At 40.6% G+C, this 13,130-nt stretch overlaps 1 protein-coding gene across 4 annotated transcripts in view; it reads left to right on the top strand.

Annotated features, from left to right (window-relative positions):
* The first annotated feature begins 594 nt into the window (after window positions 1–594).
* gnl1 (guanine nucleotide binding protein-like 1) overlaps window positions 595–13,130 on the top strand; it is a 35,111-nt gene continuing 22,575 nt past the window's right edge. For 2 of the 4 annotated variants that reach the window (XM_061819732.1, XM_061819734.1), the window contains exons 1-12: window positions 596–996; window positions 2,731–2,878; window positions 3,485–3,621; window positions 3,760–3,911; window positions 5,365–5,436; window positions 5,954–6,146; window positions 7,115–7,213; window positions 7,287–7,469; window positions 9,427–9,605; window positions 9,684–9,870; window positions 11,539–11,679; window positions 12,778–13,032. In XM_061819732.1, the coding sequence (XP_061675716.1) occupies window positions 924–996; window positions 2,731–2,878; window positions 3,485–3,621; window positions 3,760–3,911; window positions 5,365–5,436; window positions 5,954–6,146; window positions 7,115–7,213; window positions 7,287–7,469; window positions 9,427–9,605; window positions 9,684–9,870; window positions 11,539–11,679; window positions 12,778–13,032 (1,819 nt within the window). In that variant the 5' untranslated portion in view covers window positions 596–923. Of the gene's footprint in view, window positions 997–2,730; window positions 2,879–3,484; window positions 3,622–3,759; window positions 3,912–5,364; window positions 5,437–5,953; window positions 6,147–7,114; window positions 7,214–7,286; window positions 7,470–9,426; window positions 9,606–9,683; window positions 9,871–11,538; window positions 11,680–12,777; window positions 13,033–13,130 lie in introns of all 4 variants that reach the window. The other 2 variants (XM_061819731.1, XM_061819735.1) reach the window with 2 other exon arrangements.

Here is a 13,130-nt window from a genome sequence, read left to right as displayed (position 1 = left end):
GAACTAGTTGCCAGCCAGTCGCAGGGCACACAGAGACAGACAACAATCGCACTCACAATCACAGGGGCAATTTAGAGTCTACAATTAATGGATGTGCCCCCCCCCCTTTTACTAGAATGGACGGCATGTACCACCCCGAAAAAAAATATACAATCCATGATTTCTGCCACGCTAAAATTCAGCATTTCAACAAAGCTTTCGTCGCATCAATATGATGTGGGCAAGACTCTTTTCTATTTCGATGTGTCAGAAAACGTCTACTCATTTTTACAATATTTTAGGAAGTAATTAAAGAAATACAACACTTGCATTATGACGTTAAACACGTCAACTCGTTTTTTTTTTTCCAAACGGTGCAAAGAATTTTGCTCGTGTTATAGATAAGATAAAGGTGACAAACACCCATTTTTCCAGAAACAAACGATCCAGTAGTCATATCCATCAAATTGAGTTACCGTGCGTCTTTAATTTATAGCTGGTGCTCTAAAAATATACCCATTAACTTCTTGTTAAGTAATTTCCCACAGGACTTAAACGCACCATTATGGGGTGTTTACAAAAGTGGACTAAACTAACAAACCTCATTGTGCAGGGGCGTAGAGTCAGGGAGTTACAATTTCATTCGCATTTAGATTTTGACGTTTTGAATAATTTATGTGAATAATGGTAATATAATGTGTGGAAGTCATATTGCGATACGTCAATTGACATAAGAGCTAAATTATTTGGACCCCGTCAGGCTTGGTTCATGAACATTACAATGGTTTCGCCCAACTTTCTCCGCAGTCTGCAGCGAAACATGGCGTCACAGGAAAGTGCACAGCTTCAGAGTCTGGAAACTTCACTTCAGTAAAAACATTAAGCCGTACGAGCGACAGAAGACGAAATTGAATAGCACAACTTGTACCCAGTCTAACATCGGCATGCCCCGGAAAAAGCCATTTAGCAACAAGCAGAAGAAGAAACAGCTGCAAGTCAAACGAGAGCGAAAGCGAGGTAAAAAAAAAAAAAAGCGTGAAGCGTTACCTTGGTAGCATTAGCTGCTAGCCAATTAGTTTCAGGTGTTTGTACTGATGTAGTAACTTTGGCGGCATGTCTGATGACGTGAATTATGAGCGCGTATTCTGCTTCTTGCTTGTATTAAATTGTTGTCATTGTAAGATGAACAATATCCCATTGGACGTGACAATTTTTGTATCACTTGTGTCCCTAATTGCTATGTATAAAATGTGGGTATATGCTGATTTTGTCTATAAATATGCTCACTACACACTGCACAGTATGATTAAAATACACGTGTGCTTGTCAAATATGACTGCAGAACGTGACAGTATCACGAGAATATCGTTTTAATGTCTAATTTCTTCGAACTTTCCTTGTACCATTGAAATGTGAATGTATATTATCCAAAGCTACAGTTTCATCCACTCTACATACAGGGCGTATTGTCAGTAGGGATGTATGATATACGTTTTTTTTTTCCTCAGACCAATACCAGCACAGAAGTTGTGATACATAAACGTTGAAAATTACCAAAGACTTTTCTTCCTTTTTGACGTAGATGATGCATAATGATTGGCTGGTATGACAAACCGCCCGCGTGTCGCACCAAATAGTAGCGGGAAGACCGACCTTAACTTTTGTCTTCGGGAGTACCCCATACCTTAAAAATGGGGCCTATACCATGTATCCCATCCTAAATTATAATTCATCTATATATCACTGCCAATTAAGTTATGCTTTGCTCTATCAATCTAAGGAGTGATTAAAAGGGCTGCTTACTAAAACATTCTGTACAGTAGTTGAAATTCATCTTCATACATGTGACACGATTACAAGCGTTTTGTAAAAGAACCTGCCATTTGGGCAATTTGTTGTTTTGACTGGCGGGCAAAAATTTCAGACTATCACATTATGGTGGGTTTGAAGTCGCCTTGTTTAATAAGCAGCGGTCTGGCAGATACCGTTTGCTGATTTGTATTTAACCAAACTGCATTGTCAAAGTCTGCCAGCTTCATGCTAAGAAACAATGGCAAACATCATAGACAAGCTAACAAACAGCAGCAATGTGGTGATGGTAGTGTAAAGCTTTCAGCAACTGATATTTGAACATAACTGTTCATCAACTTATGTAGACATACAATATAACGTGCATATATAACTGTCTGTCAACCCATGTAGGCATACAGAAAACAATACTTGCGTGCATATATTCTTTATTCTCTGCCAAAAAAAAGACTATTATTACTGCAGTTTACTGGTTAACAGTACATTTACAGTAGTGGCACTTTTTTGTTTGTTTGCATGACTATCTTACTACCCCACAGTGGCCAAGTCGCACACAGGAGATGCTGTAAATGAATTCCGATGCACAAACTTAAATTCGTTACATACAATTTCGTTATGTTGTTATGATATTTTTTTATAGTGTACAATATCATATAAAACCATTTTTCAGAAAATCGTTTTTTTGGGGGGGGGGGCTGGAATCGTTTGAAAGCATTTCCATGTATTTTAATTATGTATGTATGTATTATTATTGTATTAATAATAATTAGGTGTTTGATGACCACAGTCACAATATGCAGTAAACGCATGTGTCAAGACACAACTGAATTGGGAAGGTGTTAATTGGGATGATAGTCATTTTAAACGATGGGACATTGGAATTTTGTTGTCAAAAACCACACAATGTGTTGTTGTGACTGACTTCTGACTTTTACCTTCCAGGTGACACGGGCTCGGGGCCATGTAGCCGCAATGGTAGCATGGAGCGAGGGGGAAATAGGCAGTCAGACACGTCAGACAGCGAGACCACCGACATCCGCAAGATTAACCAGCAGCCCTCCGGCCGAGATGGCAGACATGATCCCAATAGGTAAGTTAATTACTGTTCTTCCAATTAATTTTCTGTTGGCACCTATAGACGAGAAAGTATTCACACTTACAGATATTTAGACTTCAGTGGAATATACAAACTCAGCAGAGGAAGGTCAGCAGAGATTAGGCACTTGGACCAATAAGGGCCAGACCTGAAGTAGATCTCTGCTTCTTTATGGTTGGCGTTTACTAGTAAGAATGATATGATACCAGGATGTGCTATGGTAGACCATGTGTTTGATGGCATGTCCCAATTAGGCGGCGGCTGTATCGATGAAGAAATGAACATAGAACCTAAAATAGAAGACTTCTTTTCTTTGGCTCTGGAACCAAAATAGCAGGTGGCTGTAATTTCGTTTATAATTGACTATGGGTCGTTAATGTTAAACATAAATTAATTGCCATGTTCATCATTACCTTGTAACAAATGAGTGCCATACCGCACATATACGGCACTTTTCCACATTCAGGAATATATAACATTTGGCTGCTACGACCTTTACTGTGCCTGATACCACCATCTGTCACAGAATTTAGGGCAGACGTGACATCTGTAAAGCTGAGGTTTATACTTGAGTAAAGTGTTTGTGTTTCCTCTCTTGAGGTTTCGTCTTCACTTTGAAAAGGAAAGCAAAGAGGAAGTGGAGAAGCGGAAGAAGATGGCCCGGGAGAAGATCCTGCTACCCGTTTTGGACAAACAACTGGAGATTGGCATCGAGGACATCTACCCACCTGAAAGAGGTGTGCCACCCCTTGACTTTTTTTTTTTTTTTTTTTTTTTTAAAAAAAAAAAAGCTCTTCCCATGATACTTGTCAAAATAGGACTGTGCGTAATGGGACGGATGTGGTGCTTGATGTCGTGAAACTTAATTACTCCAGGCCTGGGTTTCCCACGACGGCCTCCCTGGAGCTACGAAATGAGCCGAGCAGATTTGCTGAGGAAAGAGGAGAAGTCGTACAAGCAGTACCTGGATGACATGCATTCCAGAAATCCGACTGGATCCCTGAGCCATTTTGAGCACAATCTAGAGGTAAATTAATGAGGTTTTAGACAGCCAAACAGTTTTCCAAGCATTTCCGAGAAAATCACAGACATCGTAAAGATTGCTTTGTAAATGATTTTTGCATTTAGTGCATCACAGATCTACTCCAAAGCCAAACAATCCTAAATCAGACATGCCAACCCTTCTATTTTTCTCCATTTTATGCGTTTCTGCTGGTTTGAAATAAATGTACAAAGTAGCATATCAGTTGTTCCCATTTTTGGGCATGGTAGTAAGAAACATGCCCTTTTTCAGTCTTTACCCTCCTTTATTTGTTAACTTACCTAAAACATAAAAACTTCTTTTTTTTAATCCTCGTGGTCAATTTTCCCCAGCAATTCAAACCTCCAGAAGTGATTTGAATTGTAATTGATGCCAAAGTTTGCATGTGAAACATCTAAATAGCTCATTAAGTAAAAGAACCTGCAAATACCACATCTCCAGGATATCCAGAAAAATGTTTAAGAATAATTACATATATATATATATAAATTACTTTCCAAATCCACTTGCGATAGGTTAAAATCTGTAATGTAGAGACCATGTAAATGTTTTACTTCTTTCACATTCTTTGAATACATCTAAACTTATTGAAACATTTCAACTTTTTAAAAACATGTGAATGTATTTGTATACAAAAAACCTCGGATTCTTTAAATTGCTGAACAATAGCAGTGACTGTGGCTCTCCTTTCCCCCATGTGAGGGGATTGCAGTAAAGATACTGTAAAGGCCCATAAGAGGCCAAGGCCCACTCACTTAAAAATTGTAAAAATTACAAATTAGCAGGGGCGCAAATGATGAACTTCGAGAACGTATAGTCCTAATGAACTGAATACCCCCACAGTTGGACAAAATCTGTAGTTGTAGTACAGACAGTGTCTATGCTCCACTCTATGATATTGCAACCAGATTTCCTTTGAAAATGCGAGCTGTGCTGGAAAGGAACATTGTTGCAGGAAGAGAAATGTGGATGTAGCTTGGCGGTTCCATATAACTCCTGCAGAAGACACCTATTGAAGTGGCTACGGTAAACAAAGTATGCGGGACAAACAGTCAAAGTACAAAGAGAAAGTGAAAGCACTTGCAAGAACCTTTTCTTGGCCCCAACTCATGTCTGACATTCACACTGAACTAAACCAACTCGAATAGACAAACTCCCAGAAAGGGACACATGCGACACACAAATACTACATTATATGTTGAGAAGCCAGGTTATCGCTTGACACTCTTTTTGTCTTTTTAACAATTCAGTACTATTTTTCTTGATGAATTTGAATGTGCAAGTTTAGGTCATCACTTGTTTTTACTTTTGAGAAGTGTGTTGTAAAAGAATGTGCCAACTGATGGGAACAGTTTCCTTATCTGAAACGCTCCTTCGAAACAATGTGAAGTTAAATACAAGTATAAAGTGTCTCTTCGTTTGCACCCCTTTCTGTCAGACGTGGAGGCAGCTGTGGCGAGTTTTAGAGATGTCAGATGTCGTACTACTCATCGTGGACATCAGGCACCCGGTAGGTGGTTTGACGACCCAAACCTAGAAGGGTGGGAAGGGTGTTTTTCAGAATGTGTAGTGTGGCTGTCACTTCAAGATAGCTCTGGATCTCCAGCCAGCCCAGTTGATCATGGGCTGAGAAACTCAGTGTTTGTGTGGTTACCATGTCACTTAGCCTCACTGTTAAACAAAGGTGAGGCCAAAGTGCAGAACGGCTCGCTCAGATAAAGGTTTTCAGAAATTGGATCGTGACAACAGATGAAGTTGGTTATTAAACTTTACTTTTGGTGTCTGGGCAGGCCCACCAGAGACCAAACTGTGTGAGCATAGGCAATTGAAAAAATCAATTTGTCCGCTTTAAAGCCGGAATTTTTTGATACGGCTCCTTAGTGCAGGTGAACCTAATCTTGTAGCCTGTAAGTTTCTCTGTCACAAAGATTTTTGCTCACCCAAATTTAGTGTAATTTCCATTTACTTAATTCACAAGCATTAGTTACAAAATTACGACATCACCTGAAAGTATCCCCTCCCCCCAGGTGTTGCAGTTCCCCCCCGAGGTGTACCGCTACATTACCAACGAGCTCAAGAAGAATGTGGTGCTGGTGCTGAACAAAGTGGATCTGTGTCCACCCCCACTGGTGATCGCATGGAAACACTACATGACCTCGCAGTTCCCGCAGCTGCATATTGTCTGCTTCACCTCCCACCGCGGACAAGCCTACAGCACAGGTGGGTGAACATGCGATGTGAAAGAAAAGATACAGATTGGTTGGGCCAAGTAGATTGGTAGAGCCAGGGACACAATTCTACTTTGGAGAAATCTCATGTCACAAAATATGCTTCACAACCACCCGCCATAGCTGAAAATCCATGATGTAGAGACCACGCAAATAATGTTTTACAAGAGTTTTCCCACTCCCACATGCATAAACATACTTAAAACTTATTAAAACACTTAACAGTACAGTGGCGAGGGACTGGCCCGACTGCGAACAGTGAAAATCTCCAGATAATTGATGTCTATCATTATTGCGCTGAAAAAAAATTTTGTTTTGTTTGTTGTAAACCACTTGTAAACATTTCCGGGGTTGGTTAGACCCTTAAAAAGAAATAAACTAGCATTTTTATTTTCAATTGGAAAAAAAAAAGTTTCATTCGGCTTGTCCCTTTCGGGGTCACCACAGCGTGTCATCTCAGATGAACGCACATGTTTGGCACAATTTTTACGCCGGATGCCCTTCCTGACGCAACCCTTCTCAGGGAGTGGAGGCCCCAGTGGGATACGAAACCACAACCCCTGGTTTACCAAACCAGTGCTCTAACCACTGAGCTACAGGGCCTCAATTTTCAATTGGAAAAAATATCCACAAATTGGTGAATTTGCAAATATTAAGGGGTCCGCTTAGGAGCTGTTCTCGAGCTTTCACTGTCAAGAGATATGAGGCTATATCATATATCGGGCAAAAAAACTAGGAGGAGGCCAGACCGTAGCACTCCTGTCCACTTCTAGTGACTTTAAAGATAATATAAACGGAGGATTGACTACAAGTAAATAATTTTAATAAAGGGGGAATTAAACACCCACTTGGGATTTGGATCTATCTCTATTGGAATTGGGTGGGAGTCGTAGTCTAAATTCACTCCCATGACACCCTGTATTGCTGGAAAAAATTGCATGTCTGTTTACTGGCTCACAGTGCTTCAGAAAAAGCGCATGAGGCGAAAGGCTGACTGGAGTCATGCTGGAGGTCCAACAGAGATCCTGAAGGCCTGTCAAGAGATCACAGCAGGACGAGGTAAATCAGTTAAACGTCTTGAAATTAACAATTGGACAAAGCCTCATAAAACCACCACCTACGTGATCCACAGTCGACCTGTCGAGCTGGGAGCAGAAGATCCAGGCAAACGCTGTTGCAGAGCAACAGGATGGCGAGGGTCTGGACGATGAGGCTGAGTCAGTGTTGGTAGAGCATCAGAGCGATAGCGCTCTGGAGATGAGTAACCCAAAGCACGAGCTCTACAAGGATGGCATTCTCACTCTGGGTTGTATAGGTCAGTATCTTGTTTCCACTACATCACATTACACCTGAAAGAGGAGCACAAACTGTTGCATGAATGGTTGAGTTCCAAATTGTTCAAACAAACAAAAACAAAAAAAAGTCATGGCAAGTTCTGTATTTTTATTTTTTTTTATACCAGACTCAGCCTTTGCCACCTACCATTATGAACTGTTATACAGGTTTTAAGAGATGTTAACTACTCTTAAAATATAATTACTGTGTTTGTGGCAATAGTGCCCAAGCCCTGCTGCGCATAACAAAAGTCCGACACCAGCAAGTGCCCAAGCTGGTGTGCGAGGTTGGCAAGTTCCAACTTGTTATAGTCGGCCTGTTTTCCACATACACCTTGGTCTCTGCTAACAGTCCTCTTGAGAGGTTTTTGGTTGTTTTCCACTTTAGAGTTACGCAGGGTGATAGGCGTCAAGCAGATCTGGGCATACTTATTGCCGCCGGGCTCGGCAGCCGCTGCCTTTAGGTTGGGAGGGGGTTGGGGGTACTAACTATTGTTTGGTCCTATGCAGTAAACAGCAATTGAGTACCCAGCCTTTTTGGGGTCCTTGGTGGGGATGGCGGAGACTGCCGGCGAGTCCCTCTTTCTGCTGGTGGACTTTCTCACATGGGCAATGACTATGTGACCTGAAGGGATGTCATCGGGAGGAACAAACCTTGCGAGCAAAATCCAATTGGTGCTCTGTGAATGGATTTATGTGCTCATCAGAGTTCAGGATCCAACGTAAAGCCTTTTTGAGTGCTGACGGACCACCATGAGCCAAGTTGTGGGGGCCCTTGCAGGACTTGCACAGTCCCCATATATTCATGTTCATTTTTGTTGATTATTTCGCATTTAGCATTTAACCCCGAGAGGAGTAGTCCAAGTATCTTGGGGTCTTGCTCATGAGTGAGGGAAGACAGGGGTGGAAGATCAACAGGAGGAGAGGCGCAGCATCTGCACTCATGAGGACTCTGTGTTGATCTTTTGCGGTGAAGAAAAGTGAAGTTCTGAAATTATCAGTAGATCTACATTCCTACCCTCACCTATCGTCACAAGTTATGGGTCATGACCGAAAGAACAAGATCGCAGCTAAAATCAATTTTCTCCGTAGAGTGTCTGGGCACTCACTCCCCTGGATATAGGGTTAGAAACTCAGTCAGCTGGTTGAATCTCAAAGTAGAGCCACTGCTCCGCATTGAGAGGAACCAGATTATGTGGATTGAGCCTCTGGCTATGATGCCCTATCAATGCCTTGCTGTCGAAGTGTTCCAGGCATGTCACACTGGGAGAATAGCTCAAAGAGCCGTTTGGTAGTAACCTTGGAACATCTCTGAATGTTTGGAAGAGTTGAACGGCGTGGCTAGGAAAAGGGAAATCTGTATTTCTCTGGATAAACCGACAGTATTAAGGAGAAATGGATGGATGGATGTTGTAAACTGGAAATATGTTAATGTTTTGGGATCATAGTTTGTGCTATATTTACATTTTACAGTACAGTATTGATCAAGAAAATAGCAAAAATGTGTGGGTAACTGATGACCCTCGCCTGTAAAATATTTTCAGAATTCCTGAAATTGCCACTAGATGGAAGCAGAGCACTACAATTCTATGAGATTGGGCTGTAGACTCAGTAAATGAAGCTCCTCCCCTCAGTCAAACATTAGTCTCTGGCAAGAAGATGGGGCGGAAGTAGTCTTTTTATATTGGGCAAGGCTTTAGTCTAAGCACAAAAACAACCTATTTGAGTTTTTCAACTGAGTAAAAAAATATTCCTCCCCCCCAAAAAACCTACAACTAGCTGAATTTGTGACTTTCAAAAAGCAGATATGGGGAGGCATACTGTACATTTTAATTGATGTGAAATACATATTTGTCTGGAGAGCTATTAGTATTAACTTGAAAAAAAGAATTCAAAATATAAGTAAATAATCCTTAAGATCTACTCTTTCCTTTGTAGGCTTCCCAAATGTCGGCAAGTCATCCGTTATCAATAGCTTGGTTGGCAGGAAGGTGGTGAGTGTGTCACGGACCCCAGGCCACACCAAATACTTCCAGACCTACTACCTCACCCCCACCGTCAAGCTCTGCGACTGTCCCGGCCTTGTCTTTCCCTCCTGTGTGGATAAACAGTTACAGGTATGTGTTGTCTTTTTGCAAAAACGTCCCTTGTATTTTCCCCTTTCTTCTCTTTTGTACTGTGTTTTGTTTCCCTAGATTCTGGCCGGCATTTACCCGGTGTCACAGCTTCAGGAGCCTTACAGCTCTGTGGGTTATCTGTGCGAGAGGACCCCCTACCTCTCAGTGTTGAAGCTCAAACATCCTAATTTAGAAGAAGTTAACACCCAGCAAGGAGACCAGGTTTCAGTGGAGTCCCCCTGGACTGCCTGGGATGTTTGCGAGGGTATGTGCCTCACAGTCTAAGAAGGGAAGTCTTACTTACCACTTAAAGTAGCCAAATAGTCGTGATATATGTTACAATATATTACTCTATATAAACTAGGGTTGGGCAGTATGGGCAAAAAAAGAAATCTCAATATTTTTTACTTTACATTAGCCACAGGGCATAATTTGACTAAATTAAAACAAACGTACTTACTTCCTAGGACACTTCTTGCTAGTCAAAGTATTTCAGAACAACAGCTCTTGTTTTGTAAAGTGCTTCATACAGTTACTGAACAACACTGCAGAATAATATTTTATGACAGTATTTAACAATATCTTGAAGTTGTGTCCAGGCTGTATACAAGTGAATATGCAAAATCAGGTTTGAATAATAGTGTTTTATTTGAGCTTTTGTAACATTGGAAAACACCTACGGCGACATCAAAATGTAAATCAAAACAAATTAAATATTTTAAACTAAAAAGATGTTTTTCACTATACAACACACTTTGGCATGCAAATGTGGCTAGAACACCGCATAAAGTAGTGTAGTTGATGGTGTTATATATTGCCTATGTTTACTTGCTTTGTCATATGATAAGTGGTATGTATGGTACAGCGAGGGTTTTCTGAGTGTTATGCAGTTTTACGTAGCTTTCTTTTCATGGTAATCGTGGTTGTGGAATCAAAAAGTTTTACATATTACTCATACACAGGTTGGGAGGGTTACTTTAGGAATGAATTGCAATACGTTTACGAGTTCCTGGTACCAAGTAAATAGCTGGTATTGGTGTAAGTGTTTTACTAAGGTAATTGATGACGGGATAGTGAAACATTTATTGCAGTGCGGCCATAGGGCTATGCTAGCTATCTCCGCCATTAGCCTCACCAGCAGTCGGGATGACTTTGACGGCACACAATTTCCTTTATAAATGTTAATTAAAATTAATAAATCCTCCAGTGAATATACGATCGAAACAACATCGTACATTCTCCATTCTCATTTGTAAACTGGCTGTGTTTGGGAAGCCAGCACGTACATCAAGTAATCTGTGCCATTTTCCTATTTGCCAAAAAAAAAAAAATAATAACCTGTACAGGTGTTACTTCGAGGTCCATAATAACTATTCATCTCATATCCGCTAATGTTGTCCATACACCTGTTCTGTTTGCGATTTATACCACGTCCCTATTTTTAAGTATCGTACTGTATATGAGTAGGGCTCAGTGATTATTCCATCTTATAGTCTATTTTTAAATATTGCTCATGACGTTTTTAGTTATTGATTCATTGAATAAACTGATAAAGTAAATGAAAACCTTTTCACTTTGTTGTACATATCACAAGAAATGAGCCCAGTGGAAGGCAACCACTGAACATTTCCAAAAAATACAGCCCATTTGTAATATATATCCACAGTAGAAATGTGCCATTTCTTAGCTCCCTGAACCAGTTTCCTGTTCAATGGTTATCCTGACATTTTTGTCATGGTGTCCTTCGATTAGCAGCAGGACATAAAAAAAAACCCCAAAGAAAGACTAAAATATCTTTGAACTTCCTTGTTTTGACTTTTTGAGGGACATTTTCACATCAAAGTGTAGTTTATCTTTGAAATATATTCCTAAAATATTGCAAATTTGGAGGCTGCGCTGTATAGCCTGTATTGATGCGCTTCTTGATCTCCAGCATGGGCTGAGAGGAGAGGCTACAAGACTGCAAAAGCGGCCCGTAATGACGTTTACCGGGCGGCTAACAGCCTCCTGAGGTTAGCTACTGATGGGCGCCTGTGCCTTTGCCTCAGACCGCGTGGCTACAGCTGCTTGCGAGGTGAGCTCTTTGTTTTCAAGTAGAAAAAAAAGATATATGACTGGAACTCCCGTTTATTGAGGGACACGTTCAATACCCACCTGTGAAAGTCTGCAATATAGACATTAAAAAAAATATTTTTGTTTTACTTATCCCACACCCTTAAAACACATTTTAAAAAAAATAACCTTTGCGCATTTTCTCACTGTCTCTCCTGCACAGTTCTCCAATAAGAGGCAACACGTGCTTACTTCAAGCTGTTTACTTATCAATCCCAGTTGAAGTTTACTGTAAAAGAGACACACCCAACAAAAGATAATTAAATGTTGTTAACTTACATAACAGTATTCAGCCAAACAATATAAATGTTTCAGCAAGTCCACCAGGTTACTGTTGACATATACTGAAAAAAATTACTGACTAACAGAAATAAGCACTGATGTTCCAGTAACTTTCAAATGACTGTTTTTTTAAACATACGGAGCAGCAACTTGGTGTCCAAAGCGTTGGGCAATTTCCAGTCAATTTGCATGGGAATTTAAGATGGGTTATTTTGGAACTATTCTAAATTTCCACATGGCAATTAAATGTGGATTTAGAGTAATTTACCAAAAAGGTATTAGTTTCAAGCATATAATTATTAACATTTTTTTTTTTTTTCATAAGTAGGGTGGGCGGGTATTAATCCTGGGCTGATCCCAGCCGTGTGTTAATGTATTGGGTAATTGTGAAGGCTGCCAATACCAGCCAAGGCGAAAAAAGAAAAAGTCCTCCTCACCAGTGCTTGGCACCACACTACAAGGGCTTGATCGGTCTTTGTTTACAATTATCTGACATTTTTTAAAATTAAATATTGTGTATCAAACGTACTTGAGGTATTGGTGCTCTATCGTTAAAGACTCAAGAGTAAAATTTCCAATATTGCAATTCGTAATACACACGTGGTCTAGTTCTGATTTGTAGAAATAGTAAAATGTTTTAACAAAAATATGTCTGAAAATATTTTTTTTCAATGGTATTTTTTTTTTTTTTTTAAGTCTGTGATCTAGCGGGCACTAAGGATGAAAAGCGGGGGAACACTGTATTGTATGTAAGTGACCATATGCGTGCAATGTTTAGAGCACTGGGAAAGTCACACTGACATCCCAGAGATTCTGGCCCTCCAAGGACGCACATCGGAGGACGACACCACAGGAAAGAGGGACGACGAAGAGGATGGCGAATCCAGCACCGAGCCCGAGGAAGAGAGAGACAGGGATGCGGATGACGATGATGACGGTGAAGAAGATGAAGGCTTTAGACAGCCCAGGCAAAAGGAGCAGACGACGTCTGGGTTGGCCATCAACATGTTTAATGTCCTCCGGGAGAATGAATGTGAGTGAAGGGAAGAAGTTATCCTGATGTTTGCCGCTTGAACTCTTTCATCCCTGTTTTTTCTTCACCGCCCCCTCAAGGCGCATTCCTTCTCGTGT

This window comes from Syngnathoides biaculeatus, chromosome 5 (assembly GCF_019802595.1).
Source record: "Syngnathoides biaculeatus isolate LvHL_M chromosome 5, ASM1980259v1, whole genome shotgun sequence".
NCBI classification, from domain to species: Eukaryota; Metazoa; Chordata; class Actinopteri; order Syngnathiformes; family Syngnathidae; genus Syngnathoides; species Syngnathoides biaculeatus.
This window is presented reverse-complemented; position numbering and strand designations above follow the sequence as displayed.